Raw genomic sequence first — 18,561 nt, forward strand, 5'->3', positions numbered from 1 at the left:
GCGAAATCTGGTATTTTTCTGGTATTTCCGTAGCTCAGGTGAGTACCGCGCTGAAAAACAGGTCCGACGAAAAGCGTTAGCCCGCTACTTGCGCCTCACGCACTCCTATAGTTTACTCGCGATTAGAGTACTAGGGTTTGTTATTAAATCTTTTTAATTTCTTAAGGAATATCCCCATTATTTACATTTAATGAATATCCCTACTATTACAATTTTGCATGGAGCGATAGTATCGATGGTCCCCCCAAAAACATCGATGGCGCTACTATCGATGTTTTTACAGCTCTACCAAGAAGGACATGAACTGATGGTTGGTCCTTTCCTCAAGAAATAATAGTAATATTTATTTTCACGATACGACGATTTGCTAAGTTCCGAGCCGCTGGAAGGCTTCGAACTCCTGCACCAACAACAAATTTCTTACAACAGCTGACTTGGGCATCGCAGTGCAAATGCATTTCCTTCCCCAGAACTTTTCAAATGCCAAGTACAAAAATCACCTTAACTCGTAAAAATGCTGATATTCTGAAAAGGCTATAATAGTGAAGTGACAAAAACATCGATAGTTTCCCTTTCTAAGATTTTTTGCAACATCGATGCATCGATGATTCCGTCGATGTTTCCCCACCTCTAGCAAAAATCTCTTTCCGTTTTTGTGCGCAACCAAAAAAGATGGCCGATGTAAATAGAATTTTTATACTTTGCTTGAAATCCATAAAAAAGATTGGCATCCGTGCGGGAATGTCCGAAGTACAGTGCAAAATGCAAGGGGCACAGCTATTTTCGCGGCTGCCAATGTTATTTTTGGAGTATTGCGGTTCGTTTTGCCGGCCAATCTAATTTAGTTTTTCTTATATCCAGCAAGTCGATGAAAATCTGAAGAAGAAGCGTACGTTCAAGAAGTTCACCTACCGCGGTGTCGACTTGGACCAGCTTCTGGACATGCCCAAGTGAGTTCGGCAGCGATTCCGCCAGTGTAGTCCTCAATAAACGTGTTTTTCCTCGAACAGCAACCAGCTGGTGGAGCTGATGCACAGCCGTGCCCGCAGGCGTTTCTCCCGTGGTCTGAAGCGCAAGCCGATGGCCCTGATCAAGAAGCTGCGCAAGGCCAAGAAGGAGGCTCCCCCAAATGAGAAGCCCGAGATCGTCAAGACCCACCTGAGGAACATGATCATCGTCCCCGAGATGACCGGCTCCATCATTGGTGTCTACAACGGCAAGGACTTCGGACAGGTAAGAGCGGCAAGGGATCATATTCCAGACCTTCTGTGTTGTGTCAATCAGCAAAGATGCTCTCCGCGGTGTTATTTACAAAGCAATTTAGAAATATCTAATTGTTTCGGAACAGAACATGCCAAGAAGCCACTAGGCTGTCTTCAATCAAATCGTTCCTTCTATTAAAATCACAGTTTCGGCGCTGTCCTATTGAATTATAGGAATATCATGTAGGAAGTAGTTATTCCCGAATAAGAAATTATAAAGTCCAAGTCTAGGTTTTAAAGTCGATTGGTATAACAAGAACTACTGCTGTGCGTGACGATCTAAACACGAAGGCCTGGAAAATGATCCCTATAAGAATTTTATTCCATATCCAGATAACTAATTATATTTCCCCAACCCACAGGTGGAGGTCAAGCCCGAGATGATCGGCCACTATCTGGGCGAGTTCGCTCTGACCTACAAGCCCGTCAAGCACGGTCGTCCCGGTATCGGTGCCACCCACAGCTCCCGTTTCATTCCTCTGAAGTGAGCGGTGCTCGTTTTCTGGGCTGTTGAGATGAAGCGTAATAAATGAAACGTACTTTTGTAAGAACCCCCGTTTGCGTTTCCGTTTCCTAAACCAAGTAAAGGAGTGGTTCCCAATTAAGAAATGTACATTATCTATTTATTGGAACTTGTAAATCAGTGGCTGCTATCCCTCCGGGGAGCTATCTGCGCTGACGCCGGGCTACGTTGTGGCTGCTGGAGCTGGTGGTGCGATCATAGGCGGTGTCCTTCATGAGCGGGGGACTCCTGCTGGCTGCCGCCGTCTCGCTGACATCGGCCGATCCGTAGGCACTGTCTTTAACTTGAGAAGCATATGGGAGATTAGCATGGCTCGAGTGCCTCGCGTCGCAAAGCTCTGAAAGTGCGGCAAGGAAGATTAGTGACTTAGCCGGCGGGGTTGTCATCGCCGAAAGAAGCTCTTGCTGGGAGTTAAGCCCGTGGACGTTTGGAGGTGTTGGCTGAGCTGCTGCAGGCTGTGGCTCTGGCCGTGGTTAAAAGCGCCCAAAGCGGGATAAGCGGCGGTGGCGATGGAGGACTTGAGGATGCTTCGGCTGGAGCCGCGGGTGCCCACTCCAATTGAGTTCTTGGCGGCGGGAGAGGTGTTCACATCGAAGGTGGTTAGCAGGGGATTGTTGCTCTGGGAACGCTGGTTCAGCCGAGGATCAGCCTCACCTAGACGATTCAGTTCGGTCTCCATGGAGGTGTACATGGTCAGGTTGCTAGCCAGCAGGAAGCTGTCTGCGTTATTCAGTGTGGAAGCTGTGGTGCTATAGTTGGAGGAGGGACTGGCCGACTTGGAATACGACATGGCCACCTGGCCCATCTCGCTGGGTCCCTGCTGCAGAGCCCCCGTGCGTGGATCAAAGTGCTTCTGGGTGGCGTCCTTCAGGGTGCTGTTAATCTCCTTGGCGCTCTCCGTTTGGCTCGGTGGCTTGCGCAGGGAGGAGATGTGACCGGGCAGGGGCTCCCGAGAGACTGATGAGGATGGCGACGCGGAATTAGTCTCCTCGTTCTCCTCCTGCAAAGGTTAGAAAAATATAATGAATAAAAGAATTGGGGGATTATTAGTTTTAACATTTGCTCTTTGGCACTATCTATGAACAGAATATGTTTATTGTATCTGATATGTATCTTAAAAGTGATATGCTAATCTAAAAGATTATAGGAATTTGAGAAATGTGTATAAACTAAAAAAAAGTACATTGCAAGTTAAAAAATCTTTTGGAACTTTAAAGCATACAAGACTTAAAGAGGATAAAGGAGACAACTTAAAATTTTTAATTTCTTAGGTGCACTACAATTCTCTTCCAACTAGATGTGCATGGACTTTTGTTTGGCGTGTGATTGGAAAAGATTTCTAGAAGAGCCCTGTATATATCTTGACAGCACAAAACTCTGCAGGGTCAGCTGTATATTTGTTGTTTGCATTATTGTTCAAAGAGGTTTACAATTTCGCGCATTTATTATTTTAATATATGTGCGGGAATTGCCTGTAAATTAAGAGGGTCGACATACTCATTCTCTGTCCACTAAGTAAATTCTTTTGTAATGTTTTTTTGAGACAACAATTTTAATAAAGGAATTAAAAGCCAGGTTAATGCCAGTTTTAAGATCTAAACGTCGTGTATAATTTTTTACCATTTAGCGAAAGTTTAAGTCGTCCATTTAGTCGTCCAGTTAGTACTTTTAGAAGAAAGATAAAAAGTTAAAACTAACTAAAATGGACTCAAATTGTTAAAAAATGTATACCCTCTGGATGCGTTTTATTAACTTATAAAAGTATCCCAACTTACAAACTTCTTTTTGACACTTGCCTTTTGAGGCACTTAAAAAAATGTTTCTGGCTTTAAGATTAATATTCTTCGGGTTTGTTTTTAAGCTAAAAGATCAAGCTTTCCAATGTTCTTAGTTTCAATTGAAGAAAATAAAGAAAAAAGTGTCCCAACATACAGACGTCCTTCCTATATTCACCATTAAGTAAGCAAGCATCTCACACTCACCTCATCCTCCTCCGTAATGATGGACGACTCTATCCAGTCTTTGATGCGGTTCTTCTTCTGCTGCCGGTCCACATTGGTCTCGATCCCGCAGTCTGCCAAAGTGTAGAGCAGCTTGTTCTTCTCATCCGGGCTGCTGTGGAAGGAGTACATGGAGGGGCACAGTTCGTCGGTCTCGTACTCGGCCATCTCCTTCTGGGCGGTCTTGGCCAGCCAGCGGTCGTCTAGGAACTTGGTAACATCGGCCAGGCTCTTTGGTCGGTTGGAGATTCTGGAGAAGAATCGCTTGAACATGCGCTGGGCATTCGAAGTGAGGAGCTTGAAGAGTCGTGGGGTTCGCCGGAGGGGCATCATCATTAGGCCTCCCTGCCAGGCCAAATATCTCACATACCGCGGATCGTCCGAGGCAGCCTTCTGCCAGGGCAAACATCCAGTTAAACACACAAAAATCACAATGCCAAATTGCCAAACATCGTGACTGGGATCGGCTCTAAAAGGGAGTTTAAATTAATTTCAGCTTGTTGTTTTAAAAATAGTACTTACTTGTAACTTCCCTCGGGCTTGATTTCTAATACTTCAGGCGGACTGTATGGCAACCACTCATTGCGCCGCTCCACAGTGGATCCTGTGGGAAAGGACTCGCCAAAGTCGCAGAGCTTTATGCGCTGGAAGTCCGAGCGATAGATGAGCACATTATCTAATTTTATATCTCGATGCACTATGTCTCTGTTAAAGGAAAACAATTTGTTGAAAATTAAAACCTCTTTATTTAGCATGATCAAAATTTGAAATCTTATACATAATAACTTATTTTTTGAAAAGGACATGAACTTTTTTGTTTGTATAATAACAACGACTCGTTAAATTTCGCATTTTTTGTTTCTTGGAAACATTGTAATATGTAAGATAGATGAAGTAATTATTTTTTCATGTAGCTTAATACCTTTTTTTTAAATCTATTAGAGATGCTTGGTTTGCTTTTTTACAGAATATAGTAAAACTTACTTTGAATGCATGTAGTCAATGGCCGAGGCCAATTGCTTGGCCACACGCTTGCTGTAAACTTCGCCCACACCCGAGTCGGTCACGTTCGATGTGAGATCCCCTACGGTTTATGAACAGATTAGTTAATTTTTATATTATCATATAATATTTGTTAAACCCACCTAGGGGAGCATATTCCTGGGTAAAAACGTAGAATCCGGCTGTCTCAAATGCCACATCATAGGTGGTCACAATGTGCCGGTGAACGCCCAAATGGAGTCCGTAGTGGAATTCCCGGTAAAAGTCCCGAAGCGTTACATATGGTTTTGGTACAGCTTTTAGGACCATCTCGGTTTGTGATCCCCGATGCTCCACCAGTAAAATCTTGCCAAACCATCCTTCGCCAACGATCTGTATGATATCAAACTCATCCACAAGCTGGATCTATATATAGATGACACATTAAAATTATTGCGATTGCTAGAAAAACTATACATCAATGTATTTGGTCTGGATTTTGAAGAAACTTCTTGGAACCATATTAATTTTTTGAAACCTGTCGCTTTTAATTAGATACACAGTGAAAAATTAGCCCCTGGGTTAGAGCTTAGGAAGTGCCTAGGTATTGTGTAATATATATATTAATGCACATGAGAAACCCAATTCAATTATTTCTAAGGGATTTGTTTGACAGCTCTGATCATTTATTTAATCATACTTTGTTTACGGTTATACCGAATACATATCTTTTTGGATCTTTTTAGTCTGCAACACGTGTTCGAATTGCACTAATTGACTCATTTGCTTTCTGTGTGGAAAATTCAAAGAGAGCTTTATGTAAAATGTAACGCCTCGTTAAAGACCCACCTCAACTATATTTGAAGAATTAAATGTGCAAATGCACAGAGAGATATGTGTATATAATGTGCGTTACCTAGACCTATTAAACATTACTGCATTCGAGACCGAGACGCTGCCCATTGCTGTTTGTGTTTAATGATCAGAAATCTAATCGTTAACATGGCATTTTCCCCGTTGTATTGTAGACGATTTCCCGGGGAAGAGACTATTGGCAGATTGCCCATCATACCGATCGAGACGCGATTGGGCCAAGTCGAACTCTTAATACCTTTCTATATCTATTTGTTTATAGCGGGATCATAAAACAATAATGGGACAAAAGACGTGCGGAAATAAATGCGTATTCTATTTGCATTTGGAAATGTGGGATTTGGATATTGGACATCATACCATTTCAGATAGAACCAAATACGATCAGATAAATGCTCACTCACCTTCTCCAATTCGAACTCTCGAATCTTGTGAATGTGTCCACGTGGTTTCTTCGACATTTTGGCTGTTTACATAGGAGCTTTTCGTTTCGAAAAAGTACTTCAAACTCAAGTTTTGTTTACTGGTCAGTTCATATCACTTGATTCACTTTCAATTCTGCGAAGCTTTGTCCATGAGCAGGCCAATAAAACAATTGAAACAGTTTATGTACGCGAATGTATCTACCAGATTGTATCTACATATTTACACTTTGTATACAAGGCGGGCGTTGTAAATATTTATAGCGACAGCAGCAGCAACTGAAACACCAAAGGAAAACATTTCTATATCTGTTGGATTCCTTTATTTTATACGCGCTAGTATCTCAATTTATGTATCTTTTGTTGCTGTTCCTGCACGCAGCTAAAGTAAATTAAGAGATGAATTGATCGGCTGAATTGGGATTTGTATTTTCGCTTCCTGGTAAACGGGAAAATGGGACTTCTACTGCAGTGCGGGTGGTGGAAATTCACCAAACAAATAATCCGTCGAGCGTGTGGTCATATAAATATTTTGACACGTACACACACGAGCGGAATTTGAAGAAAAAGATTTTCAGAACCAGGCCGTAGAATTCTTCTCGGGACTCTCCCGGCTTCGCTGATTCTATTCTGTTTTGATATTTGTTTTCTCTCTTTGCTTTCTGCATAATATCAACAGCTAAATTAAAAATAATGCCCGCTTGCCTCTTATATAAAAACCTATGCGATAGTGTGGCGATTTTTGCCAGAGAAAATTCGCGTAGAGTTTATCCAGCGGCACGCACTTATTTAAACGCACTTTCGCAAAAACCTTAAGTGCCCTGGCTTTCTACATACAAGTGTATGTGAATGTATGTACATATTTATCCCGCTGCACTTTTTTTAAGATCTGCGGTTTTTCACGCATCCGAAGTACTCGACTGCCCGTTGCCAACTGCTCTCAGTTGGGATTTAAAAAAAGATATTCTGAGCACTGCACGCGAGAGTTTTCGAAAATGTTTTCGAAACATGTTTGCGCGACAGATGTGGGAATATTGGGAAAGAGTGTGAACTAGAGATGGAGATTCAGAGCGTCTATTCCGTTGCACAAGAGGAAAGTCGAAATAAAGTAGGAGCAACAGCAGTGGTCTTTACAGTGCTTAACCCTCTGCTTGCCCTTGGAAAAAGCATGCCAAGAAATAATATACGTGATTCTTAGTGTATTTGAACATTTAACTAAGTCCTTAAATGTTAGTAAAACAGATAGCTGTCCCAAACAAATTAAATTGCTAGAATTGTCATCAATTCCATAACCCATGGGTAACTCTCTGGCATTAAGCAGTCTAATTGGAAGTGTGGGTGGGAGTGCTCTGGTGTTGGACTTTCATTCCGCATTAAGGACATTTATCAAATTTAAATCTTATTTTTCAGCTCATTATTGCGTTCTGTCAATGCGTTGACACTTCTTTTTACTTTAGTGTTCTATTTATAATTAGTTTTGTGTAAAAGTACTGTGGGTGTGCGCTCGGTTGGTTCGAGAAATCAAATTCCTTTCTTGCTCTGTTTTAAGAGTTTATATACACTTCTACCATGAAATATAGCTAGTTGTTTGGGTTTTTTTTTTTTGAAAAGTTTAATCAAATTCTGTTTTTCTGTGTCTTGAGTACGAAGTTATAGGCAAACTGCCGGACCTCTATCGATTTAAAGTGTCTTGCGGGGGTTGGAGATCAAAAAAATCTAAAAAAAAAGTTAATTTATGCAATTATGAATTTTGGAAATAGTGGTTACATCGGAAATTACGTCGGTTTTAACAAAAATAGTATTAATAGTAAAAAACATCGTTATTTTGTATCGTTCAGCAAAAATATATTTATTTTTTGAGAAGTACCAAAAAAAATAAAAGCATTCGGACTTATAATTTTTCCGAAATCGTATACACCTCAAAGCCCTTTTTTTAGGAAAGCACTGTTCCGAGATAACCGCGATTAAAATTTCCTGATAGAGTTAGTTAGCTATAATTTGCTATATTTTGGGTTCTAACGGTCCGATCAGTATGATTTTTGGTGTCAATAATCTAAAACTATATACTACAAGAAGATGAATTACAACATAAGATTTTTTATCGGGTGTAAGTGTATATAACTCCTTAAGAGTTTTAGTTTTATTAATTGGACACCTGTTTTAAGAAACCGTGGTCTTAAATCCTACTGAGTTTAAATGTTATTACTCCGTCGACTTTTAACGTTTAGAGTCAATTGTTCTGAACAAATTAACTTTACCGTTTTTGTTGCTTAATAGCTTTCAATCGCAAGTTTTAAGTCGAAAAGTGTCAATGCATGCTTTTATTTATATAGAAAATACGGTACACTTACCAAACCTTTGAATAGTTGTTTTTTAACCGTTCAACAGTTCTGTTCAGTTATTAAATTGAATTCATATTCATATCCCTGATTTAACGGTTTAAAAATTCAACAACGTGGGGAATACCCTATATGAAGCAGACCGTTGAGTGCTGCCAGACCGTTGATATGTTGTTCGGTATATTTTCTCAACTTCCGCTACGGTCATACTGCAAACCGTTCTAAAAAGTTATTTCGTTTTAAAATTGTAACTCAATTGTTTAAGAAATTCAAGCGTAGTTCTTTGGCTTTTAAAAGAAAGAGAATGACACGCACCACGTGGAACTGAGTGAAATCGAGGGAAATCCCCGCTTGTGTGATTTTCGGCTCCTTGGTCATACTGTTTCACAGCAGGATGCGGGACGCATCTGTACCAAATCCGGAACCCAGCAGCACAGAAGGCCATTGCTCCGTTGAAAATGATACTTGCAAGGATAAGGATCACGATACGCCTCCGGTAGAGGGTGAGCGGGAGGCGGAGGCCAACGATGCCAATTGCACAATTTGTGGGGCAGCAAAGGCCTCAGCACTTTTGGATCTGCGCTCCAACCATGTGATGCAACGTCGCCTAAGTCGCGACTGGAAGATCCAAGTGAGTAATCCAGACAATAATCCATTCTTCTTCCCTTGCTATCTCTAAAATATCAATTACTCCCAGGCCGATGTAATCCGATCCACTTTGAAGGCCATTTGTGTGGAGTGCGTTTGCAAGTTGAACGTGCACTCGGAGGTCACTCGATCCCTGATGCAACGCATGCAGCGGTTGCAACGTTCTGGCGGAGAACTCACCACGGTGACAACAACCTCGACTTCACCCGCCCATCACAGTCCGCCCATTGCCGATGCGGAGGTGTCCACCACCTTGATAGAAAGCCAAGAGGAGGTTGCGGAAAACAGGCAAAGTGTTCGCAGTTCACGTTCCTCCTGCTCCGTACTGGAAGTGTACCTCGCTCAGCAACCCTATTCTCCATCGGCCAAGGAGTCGGGAGAGAAACAGACAGAGGGTTGGAAGTGGCGAACACGGCTGGAGTGTCACGAATGTGGACGGGCTTACTTCCGGCGGGATTACTACGCCCTGCACTTGCGCCGCTGCTCCAAAACGCGTAGGTCGCAGCCCCGTCCGCCGCGTGCCAAGTGTCGGGTGCTCAACGAGGCCACCTATAACGGAGCATCTTCCGGAGTCACCCGCTCCTCGCGCATATTCTACTGCCGGCATTGCGATGAAGAGTTCGACTCAATGATCGGTAAGAAGCAGCATGAGCGGTTGAGGCATCAGCAGCGGTTTCCCTGCGACCTGTGCGATGCCCAGTTGGACACGAAGTACGAGTGGGAGATGCACCACACGATCTGCCAGGCCAAGCAAGAGGTTAGAACATATGCAGTTGGTTTGCTCAAGAAAAAATTAGCTTCTTTTAACGGCTTATCCTTACAGGCCCTAACCATCCTGCAGCAGGAGGAATCTGGACAAATCGTACTGTCCTCCCGGACGCCAAAGGCTCGCTCCACGCGCTCTCGCTCACGGGCCTGCTCTGAAGCTTGGGATAAGTACAATATGGATAATAAGGACGAAGAAGATGAAGAAGACGAAAGCGAGGAGGAGGACCGGGAGGAGGGAGAGGATGACCAGGAGGACGCCATGTATGCACGTCGCATGAATTTCACCGGCGACTGGATTGTAAACCACAGTCGAAGCAATAGCAATAGTGCTGGGAATCTCTCCCTTCTGTACGGCGACTATGGGCTGGTGGAAACACACATGACCACCGACAAAGAGTATGGTAGGGACTTAATACATTTTGTTATGAATCTGAATTATTAATTCTGCTATTAATTTACAGACCTTTACCTACTTGATCTGCTTAAGACGCAGGTGCGACTGAAAGCTTTTTCGTGCTTCACGCCAGGCTGTGGCTATCAGACAGATACCCTGGTGGCTCTAATGAAGCACGATTACATGGAGCACTGGAAGATGAGCTGGTTCTACTGCCACAAGTGCGGTGATGTCTTCACGAGCAAGTAAGAGATAGCTAATTGTTTTAACTTTACATATGAATACATACATATGAATTCTCATTTAAACTGGAAATATTGAAAGTACTTCCATATTCCCAAAGTCGTTCGTTAAATAATAAACCCATTTGTCTGCCTTGCAGGGTCTTTCTGGACTACCATATGCACCTCCAGAACCGTGGTCTCTACATCTGCCACAAGTGCCGCGAAGAGTTCGAGTTGCAGCACCAGCTGGACCGCCACTTCCAGCTGCATAAGAAGGGGATCAACTACCATTGCAACTTTTGCCGATTGGAGTTTCTCAGCGAGGCCAAGTTGCTGGCCCACTGCAAACTCCGGGGGCACAGTCCCAACGATGAGCCCCTGATTAGCATCGATCGGTCGCTCTCAATCGTCAACTGCCATGGGTCCCGGCCGGCGGACTATCCTCGAATATGCAAGACGTACGAAGAGCGAGAGTTTTATATTCCGAGGATTCCGGTACCCTCGATGCAGCCCATGCACTTGCCGCAACATAAACCGTTTCGGTTCGCCATCGGTATTTGCGATTTTGAAGAGCGAAATCCGAACTGCGTGGGATGCCACTGAACTTACGCTAGTTATTAGGCTTATTACTTGTCTGCAATATTAACGAATAGTTCATTTTATCTAGCACTACTTTAGTAAAATTCAAATTTGTATTTTTTATAATAAATATTGTGCCGTTGTGAGAGAAAATCGTGTTGGGTATTTGATTCTTCAGTCAGTTTATTTCGCGTTCTTTCGCTGATCCTTACATGATGAAAGTCGGGTGTCTAGGGATAATTTAAATTGCATTACAATTCGGAATACTTAGAACTAGATCTAGAATTCGCACGTGTATGTGTGGTCTATGATGCTATGTACAGAGTTACTCGTATAACAATTTAACATTATCAACCGTACGACTATATAGTTGTATAAGTGTAGGTGTTTATAATTAAAGAGCCTATTGCATTGCCCCCAGCGCATGTTTTCATTTCTTTCGATTTGTTTGCCTTACGAATAGTGTAGTTGTAGTGCTTACGTTTAGGAGGTGGCTTAGAACTAATCAATTTGCCTGAAACTTACAGATGTTAAACTAAGGATATCGATTCGTATTTAAGTTTAATTTGTAATTTTATTTTAATGCGCGTGCTCTTGCTCGTGGTACGTTTGAGTCGGTGTCAGTCTTATAAATTCAACCCAGGACGATTAATATATCTCGCTAACAGGATAACATGAGGCTAACAAAGATACGCTATTTGAGGTAGTTCTGTTCAAGTGGGATCTTCTGTTCTCTCTTCGCTTCGAAAATCATAAACGTAAGGCCACGTACATGCGATCCACATACTGGTCGTTATAAATAATCTAGTGCTAATAATTTTTAAAACAAATCACTGGCATTTAACAAAGTTGTACAAGGTGTAGCTAACTCGCTAACCGATTCCGATGGGAGCCTCTTCTGCTCTGTCCTTAGACAGCTCCCCACCACCTTCCGATCCCGCCTTCAGTCTTATGTAAGTGGGTTTACATACACATATCTAAGTTTGTCAGTTGGCAGGGATCTGGAATGGAGACGGTGGAGCTGTTTCTCAAGGCCTACAACTAGCTGGTTTCCAAAGATGGCCTACGAGTGCCTAGCCTAGGGTATCTGTAATCTATGCAAACCTATTCTCTAACCTATATCCTAACATTTCTGTTTTTAGGCACAAAGTGATGCTGACAACAATGTAGTTTAGCGTGTGGGTTTGATTTTGAATGGGTGCCAGGTGCTGGTGCGGATGATTCCCACAACGACTGGGATGAGGTTTCTTCGTTTAAAGCTTCACCAACGCTGGTCGGCGCCTAAGTCGCCGATAGTAAGGAAAGTAACACAAGGTTGGGTCTCATAAGGGGAATAATAGGAGTTGCTATCTAAGCCTGCTCTACTCCAAGGAGTCCAGGCTGTCCGTGGCATATTGCCAGGCCATGGTGAGCGTCAATCAGTCGGCCCGAGCCTGGGCATCCTCGCCTTCCAGCAGCTCCCTCTTCAGGCCCATGGGCACGAACTGCGGCGAGGCTGGGTAGTCCTCGTGCTCCTTGCCATTGGCGGGCGCACTGCTGGCGTGCATGATCACGCCGGCAGCCTCGGCTGGCTGGGGCGAGTACGGCGACGGTGGACGCTCCTTCCTGGCCAGCGAGAGGTCTTCCACATGCTCCTGCTCGTGATCCTCCTCGTCGTCCGCGTCATCTCGCTCGTCCTGGTCCTGTCGCTCCCTCTTGATCATGCTCTGCTCGTGCTTCTCCATCTCCAGGTCCATGGCCTCCTGGTCGTGTGGGTAGTGACGACCCTGCGGACTCGGCGACCGCATGCCGTGGCCATTGGAGCGCTGGTCCATGTCCGCCGGGCTGCTCGACAAGCGATTGGCGGCGGCATGGGCGGCTGCGGCCAGAGCCATGGCATGGAGAGCCTCTCGGCCGGCCATGTCGCCACCCCTGTTCTCCAGAGCCTGCTGAAGGAAGGCATGATCCAGGAGGGCCGCCGCCGAGGGCGGAATGGTGGGGGGCATGCCGTGGTGAGCGGGCACATGGTCCACCTTCTGATCGCGCTTCGCCTCCGAATGGTGGCCATGTCCATGCCCATGCCCATGTCCATGTCCGTAGTTGTGGGCAGCAGCGGCTGCCGCGGCGGAGTAGGGGAAGCCTTGAGAGGATTCGGCTCCCGGAGGACTGCGCTTGGGTGTGCGGTGGGTGCCACGACCGGTGGTGATGTTCAGCTTGCGCACCTTGTCGTAGAGGGTGCGGCTGGGCAGGCCGTACTTCCGGCTCGCCTGGAGGGCGCTCATTCCCTCCCTAACTGCCTGGATGGCACACATCATGTCCGCCCGGGTGTACTGCTTATAGCGCTTCCACTCCGGTTTCTTGCCGCCCGACTGACCGGTTTCCTCCTCGAAGGAGCGGTCTGTGTAGGGCGACAGTGGCTCCTTATCGCCGCCGTAGTCCGAGCCATTGAAGCTGTGGTTGCGTTCGCCACCACTGACTCCCAGGCCGGCAGGAAGTTGTGTGCTCTGGTGTGGATGAGTGGGCGTCTTTTCTCCATTGATGATCATGGGTCCGGGTTGCGAGGAGTCGGCGGGATTTGCTTGGGCCAGGACATTTCTCAGGATGGGTGTGTCGCGGTTTCCACTGAGGAGCATGCTCGAGATGGCGGACAGCTTTTTGCGCTTGAGGGGATTCATGTCAGCGGCGGATTCGTAGACGGAGTTCAGCATGGCGGCGGCGGCGGAGGGTGTCAGTGGCCACTGGCCGCCTGACTCGCCCGCCCCCGAGGGCGCTGAGTGGGGCGTGGCTTGGGTGGGGGTCAGAGGAGCCTCTCCGGCCGGAATCTGACTAGCCGCCAACGGCTGTTGCTGCGGATAGTGGCTGAAACCCGGCTGATAGCCAAACTGTGGGGCCGGTGGGGGCGAGCAGCTGCTCGAGATGGCGGCACTGGGCGAGATGTGTGTGGATGTGGAGATCACTGACGAGGAGTGGTTGGAGGCCGCTCCATTCTGGGGCTTGGCTCCGCCAGCTCCCGAACTGGAGGTGGGCGTTACGCTGGCATGGCTGCCGGAACTGTGGTGGTTGTACTTCATGAGGTTGTCGTACAGACCCTTGACCTGCAGCTCCTTGGCCGTGCGCAGGATCTCCGGCTCCTGGCTCTTGGTCACCGTCGTCTCGCCCGTGTACATGTACTGCAGCAGGGCGGCGATCTCGAAGCCCTTGACTCCGGGCAGGATGATGCTGCAGTGGTCCTGCGGCACATCCTTCAGGATGTGCTGGAAATACGGCGAATTGGCAGCGAGAACCACGCGGTGGGCCTGGAACTGCTCGTCATCGACCACCAGGCTGCAGTCCACATAGCTGCCCACCTCGTGCAGGGCGTGCAGGATCTGGACCAGGTTCGTCTGGTGGTTGTTCCAGCGGAGGCAGTACGTCTGACCCACCTCGCCGCTGCTGGCCACCGGCGCCGTGGGGCCGCCCATCTCCTGGTCGCGTTCCTCGCGCTCTGCTTCGCGATCCCTGTCGTCCTGCTCCGGCTCCCTGGGATCGCGGTGGCTCACCCTCGAATGGTGGTGAAGGTTCGCTGGCTGGTCGGGCTCCTCGTCCGGAGCGGGATCGCTGTGGTTATACACACCGTTCAGGCTGGTGAAGGCGGCGCTCAGCAGCGTGGGCGAGTAGAAGGATAGGTGCTTCCTGACCTTGAGCGCCAGTTTAAGGCCTACGATTCACCTGGTTGCCTGTGTTCCGGAAAAGAAAAAGAGCGTCGAAAATGGCAATTAGTACGAGTTTTTTGCCTCAGCCAAGCGACCAGATTTGGCAAGTGTCAGAGGGTTAGAGAGGCAATTTTCAGATTTCGCATGGGTTGCTAAAATCAACAGAAAAGACACACACGAAAGTGGGCAAATGGGAGCGGAAGTGGAAGCCGTGGAGCGACCAGGAAGTCAGGTGTGCGAAATTGGGGATGGTCGCTTCTCCAATCCTCCATTTCTCTTTTTTGGCGGAAAATCTTGCTTGTAAAATTTATGCCATTCGGCACCCCCCCGAAGTTTTATGCGCCGTAAAAAAGTGAAAGTATATTGCTGGAGTGGGAGGAAAAGTGGGAGGGTGGTGGCGAGGAAAACGTGTAGGAAAATGGGGGAAAAAAATATGCAAACATCCCTCGAAAGATGTGTGCGCGTATTTTTCCGGCTGCTTTTCGCGCGTTTTACTTTTACGCATACATATTCAAATCTATATGTATATTGTAAGGATTTTTTAGCGCTGCCTGGAATCGGGAAATGGAAATGGGAAGGCTCGGAAAATAAGGGAAAAATGTGGCTGAAAAACTTGCAATAATTTTCATTCATTTTGTGTACAAAAAGAAGAGGTGGCGGGGGTGGAAGACAGGGCCATATGCCCTTGTCCTTGGCATGACTTCAGTTTTAACTCGGGCTGTGGTCGAATTTCAAACTCGAGTGGACGCCATATGCTGGGATCCTGGCGTCATGTGTTGGCCATTCGTCAAGGAGTTCGCATCCCAAATTGCGGCCATGTGTCGTGTGTGAATCTCCAGTTACCAACAGGTAGCGTGGCGCAGGATCCGCAGTCCCCAAAACGATAATGGCAATCAAACAACAACAGGGAAATGTCAAAGGGGCGAGCCCCGCAAGAAGTAAAGCAGAAGGTATATGGCGAAAAAGAAAAGCGGACAATCAGACAAAGGCGGCAAACAAACGATCGCATTATTGTCTGCGGAAAATGCGCAAGCGATCATCAATTGTTGTCTAGCCATTGTCTCGCCGGCAGGATAATGGGCAACCTGCAGAGATCCCAATCCCGTTCCCACTCCCGATTTGCGCAACGCCGAGCAGGTAAGCGATTTCGGGCATTTCGAAATAAGCGCATTAGATGTGGTTATAATAAGGCTATAAAGGCGATGCCTCAACGCCTCGAAAGCGGGGAGATCGCACATTGCGCATACGACACGATCGCCAAAAGATCGAAAGCTCCCGGTGGAGAGCTTTGGCCAACTTTTGCTAACAGCGCTCGCCAACAGCGGCCACCATTTTGTGAAAAAACGCTTAATTAAAATTATCACAAACGTCATTGAGACGAATGCACTTGGGAACCGGTTTCAGGTCTAGGGTTTCCAGTTTCTATTTTGGTAGTGTCAATTTTTTGGACACGTATCAGGCTTATGGGTTGCGAAATTATATAAAAATCGAAAACCAAAGGGCTTAGCAAGGGCAGTGTGTGCTACGGTATTATAAAGTTAAACTTTTATAAATTGAAACATTAAAAACATCAATGTTCAAATGATTTTTTAATGAAAAAATCAATACGCTTGGGAGTATTGACGGACTTAACTCGTTTTTATAAAAAACAATGTCAAAAAATATTTTCCAGATACGACCATTTGACTGTTAACTCTTAGTTAATTAAATGAATAAAAATCTTACCACGAAATAATGAAAATGCCGCAGGTGGGGCACAATATCGATGGTGCTAAGTGGCCAAATTAATTATTGGAACACTTGTAGGGTTTTTCGCATACAGTTTTTAGCGTTCTTTTATTTTTTTTTAATTTTCAGTTTTTTTTTAGTTTAAAAATTGTGGAAATTTTTCACATTCTCAGAACAGAGTTTTTTATAGTTGCTATTTTGTTGTAGTTGCTCGGTTTTCCGCTCCACACACACTTGCACAAAACACGATGTTGCCAAAAATATTATATATTTTCCAAGAAACTGCGACACGTTTAGCGTTTTTCCTTGAGTTTTTCGCTCGCCTTGTGATTTTTAATATTTTGAGGGAATTTTGAGAGTTTTGCGTGCACGTTGTTGCAGATTCGAGCGCTCAAACTTGAATAAAACTGCCACGGTTTTCGTGTGCAGCAAGTCATTGAAGACCAAATTTCCCGAGCGCTGCGAGAGCGAGATGGCGACAAGCGGGAGAGAGCGGCGAGAAAACTGTTCGACGGCGCAGGGGAAAAGGAAAACTGTGCTACAAGTCGCGCCGTCACGTTTCCACCCTCGCGCCCTCTCTTTCGCGCAGTTGCAGTTTTTTGCGCTTGCACTTGGCTCTCGCTCTCTCTCCTTTTGCCCGTTCTCTCACTTTTGTGCGTAAGTGTGCATGTGCGTGAACGAGATTGCGATTGCCAGTGTGTGTGTGTCCTGCATATGGCTGCTGCCATTGGGCGCAGTGCGTGCGAAAGAGAGCCAAATGGTTGCAGTGTGTCCCACTCTTTTTTTTTGGCGACTGCATTTTTTACGTTATTTTTTAATACCCGAATTTAAGCAGGTTGTCGGTTGCGTGGAAAACTGGTCTCGAGTCTTTCGATCTTTACTATTTTATGCGGCACCCTTTCCTCTCTTTCCCCTTCCCACATTGGTCGCCATTTTGAACCGTCTTTTTGATACTTTATCGCCTGCCTTTTCCAATATTTTCAATTCTCCGCGCTACTCTCTTTTTCGCCGTTTTCCTTCTACAACTTCTTAGTTATGCAAATTCGGATATAAAAGTACAGATAAAGTAACGACCTTCGGCAATCAATGCATAATTGAATGCAGTCTCGGCATGCAATGCGATAAATTTGCATATGACTCGACCTTCGACCCTTCGGACGATAACCCTTCGATTTCTTGATTTTTTATGCAAATTGCTAAATAACGGTCGCAAGGGGTTAAGATTTCAAAGGGTTACAAACAACGTACGGCCAATTTGGAAATTCGTATTATCCAGTAATTTATGCAAGGCACCTGTAAAATGTCTTAGGGTTTCTAGTTTTTTATTTAAAGGAACAGTCGGACAGGGTTACAGTATAGGGAAGAGATAAATTCAGAGTGCTGAGAATAGAGGAAACTACTAATCCTTACATATTTAAACACATTCTGTTAAATAGGTTTTCAATTGTAATTGTCTTGTCTCTCAAGAATTCGCATTGTCTTTGTCGTAAAATCTATTTTTAAGGGAAGGGTTGAAAAGGAACGCACTAACCCCGTTCCAAAAAGTGTTAAAAATATGAATTTAAAAATAATGATTTCCAACTGGTACCCTGCAAATCTCGGTTGTAAGCAGAACTCTTCCCTATTTGCAATGGTCATCTGAAGCAGCTGTACACCACACTTTTCTCTCCACAGCTCGACTTACATTTTTTAATTGTTCATCATTAGTTTTTCCGTCTTTTCCTCTGTGTATCAGCCCCTGCGATCCCCTACGTCTCCACTTCGGGTTGCCAAACCCATTAATCATGTTTGGAAATTAAGGTCAACCGCATTTCACGGAGCCGTTTTCTGTCCGCTCGTATTTTCAACTGCATTTTTTGGCAGGCCCGCGAGATCGGCCAGCACTATCTTCCCCCGAAAGCCCAAAACTAGTTCGCAAGTGCATTCACCTCCCCCCGCCTCCGCGCAATTGGACTCCAAGCTGATAGTGCAAGAAATGAGTGTAAGCACGGGCATAAAAAAGCGGAAAAGTTGCCGCAACTTGGGCTCCACAATCTGGACTCGAGCATTTATGGACAAGAGCCCGGGGCTTTACTCTTTGCTACAATATGTGTTCGAGCCCCGACCCCTTTTCCCACTTGTAATCTTATCATCATTACCCCCAGCGCCT

At 45.5% G+C, this 18,561-nt stretch overlaps 4 protein-coding genes across 7 annotated transcripts; 2 read left to right on the top strand and 2 right to left on the bottom strand.

Annotated features, from left to right (window-relative positions):
• Nucleotides 1–656: 656 nt before the first annotated feature.
• RpS15 (ribosomal protein S15) lies at nucleotides 657–1,813 on the top strand. The gene is made up of 4 exons (XM_017085689.3): nucleotides 657–681; nucleotides 862–950; nucleotides 1,011–1,233; nucleotides 1,625–1,813. The coding sequence occupies exons 1-4, from the start codon at nucleotides 673–675 to the stop codon at nucleotides 1,748–1,750; spliced, it is 447 nt and encodes a 148-aa protein (XP_016941178.1). The 5' UTR covers nucleotides 657–672; the 3' UTR covers nucleotides 1,751–1,813.
• Nucleotides 1,814–1,863: 50 nt separating this feature from the next.
• Nucleotides 1,864–6,998, bottom strand: LOC108018184 (serine/threonine-protein kinase SBK1). 4 transcript variants are annotated; one of them, XM_017085688.4, is made up of 7 exons: nucleotides 6,044–6,998; nucleotides 4,931–5,192; nucleotides 4,770–4,869; nucleotides 4,308–4,490; nucleotides 3,768–4,254; nucleotides 2,440–2,785; nucleotides 1,864–2,068 (listed from the first exon to the last, which is right to left on the bottom strand). In XM_017085688.4, the coding sequence occupies exons 1-7, from the start codon at nucleotides 6,098–6,100 to the stop codon at nucleotides 1,929–1,931; spliced, it is 1,575 nt and encodes a 524-aa protein (XP_016941177.2). In that variant the 5' UTR covers nucleotides 6,101–6,998; the 3' UTR covers nucleotides 1,864–1,928. The 4 variants fall into 4 exon arrangements, with proteins under 4 accessions (XP_016941177.2, XP_016941176.2, XP_065720006.2 ...); XM_017085687.4 differs by having other exon boundaries at nucleotides 1,864–2,122; XM_065863934.2 differs by having other exon boundaries at nucleotides 1,981–2,785; nucleotides 6,044–6,340; nucleotides 6,767–6,998.
• A 1,589-nt stretch (nucleotides 6,999–8,587) lies between these two features.
• On the top strand, nucleotides 8,588–11,166 carry LOC108017787 (zinc finger protein 33A). The gene is made up of 5 exons (XM_017084929.4): nucleotides 8,588–9,031; nucleotides 9,098–9,805; nucleotides 9,872–10,217; nucleotides 10,278–10,455; nucleotides 10,593–11,166. Exons 1-5 carry the CDS (start codon nucleotides 8,795–8,797, stop codon nucleotides 11,035–11,037), a joined length of 1,914 nt encoding a protein of 637 aa, XP_016940418.3. The 5' UTR covers nucleotides 8,588–8,794; the 3' UTR covers nucleotides 11,038–11,166.
• A 12-nt stretch (nucleotides 11,167–11,178) lies between these two features.
• On the bottom strand, nucleotides 11,179–16,816 carry rib (BTB/POZ domain-containing protein ribbon). Its single transcript, XM_017085003.4, has 2 exons — nucleotides 16,410–16,816; nucleotides 11,179–14,708 (listed from the first exon to the last, which is right to left on the bottom strand). Exon 2 carries the CDS (start codon nucleotides 14,451–14,453, stop codon nucleotides 12,432–12,434), a length of 2,022 nt encoding a protein of 673 aa, XP_016940492.3. The 5' UTR covers nucleotides 14,454–14,708; nucleotides 16,410–16,816; the 3' UTR covers nucleotides 11,179–12,431.
• Between the last annotated feature and the right edge of the window lie 1,745 nt (nucleotides 16,817–18,561).

This window comes from Drosophila suzukii, chromosome 2R (genome assembly GCF_043229965.1).
Source record: "Drosophila suzukii chromosome 2R, CBGP_Dsuzu_IsoJpt1.0, whole genome shotgun sequence".
Classification (NCBI taxonomy): domain Eukaryota; kingdom Metazoa; phylum Arthropoda; class Insecta; order Diptera; family Drosophilidae; genus Drosophila; species Drosophila suzukii.

Bases quoted from the DNA above. Each gene is read 5' to 3' on its own strand.
- LOC108018184 (XM_065863934.2), bottom strand. From the start codon at position 6,100: ATGTCGAAGAAACCACGTGGACACATTCACAAGATTCGAGAGTTCGAA. The intron at 5,193-6,043 runs GTGAGTGAGCAT...ATCTATATATAG, and splicing joins GAGAGTTCGAATTGGAGAAG to ATCCAGCTTGTGGATGAGTT. The intron at 2,786-3,767 runs GTGAGTGTGAGA...TAACCTTTGCAG, and splicing joins TCATTACGGAGGAGGATGAG to GAGGAGAACGAGGAGACTAA.
- rib (XM_017085003.4), bottom strand. From the start codon at position 14,453: ATGGGCGGCCCCACGGCGCCGGTGGCCAGCAGCGGCGAGGTGGGTCAG.
- LOC108017787 (XM_017084929.4), top strand. From the start codon at position 8,795: ATGCGGGACGCATCTGTACCAAATCCGGAACCCAGCAGCACAGAAGGC. The intron at 10,218-10,277 runs GTAGGGACTTAA...ATTAATTTACAG, and splicing joins GACCACCGACAAAGAGTATG to ACCTTTACCTACTTGATCTG. The intron at 10,456-10,592 runs GTAAGAGATAGC...TCTGCCTTGCAG, and splicing joins GGTGATGTCTTCACGAGCAA to GGTCTTTCTGGACTACCATA.
- RpS15 (XM_017085689.3), top strand. The intron at 951-1,010 runs GTGAGTTCGGCA...TTCCTCGAACAG, and splicing joins CAGCTTCTGGACATGCCCAA to CAACCAGCTGGTGGAGCTGA. The intron at 1,234-1,624 runs GTAAGAGCGGCA...CCCAACCCACAG, and splicing joins ACGGCAAGGACTTCGGACAG to GTGGAGGTCAAGCCCGAGAT.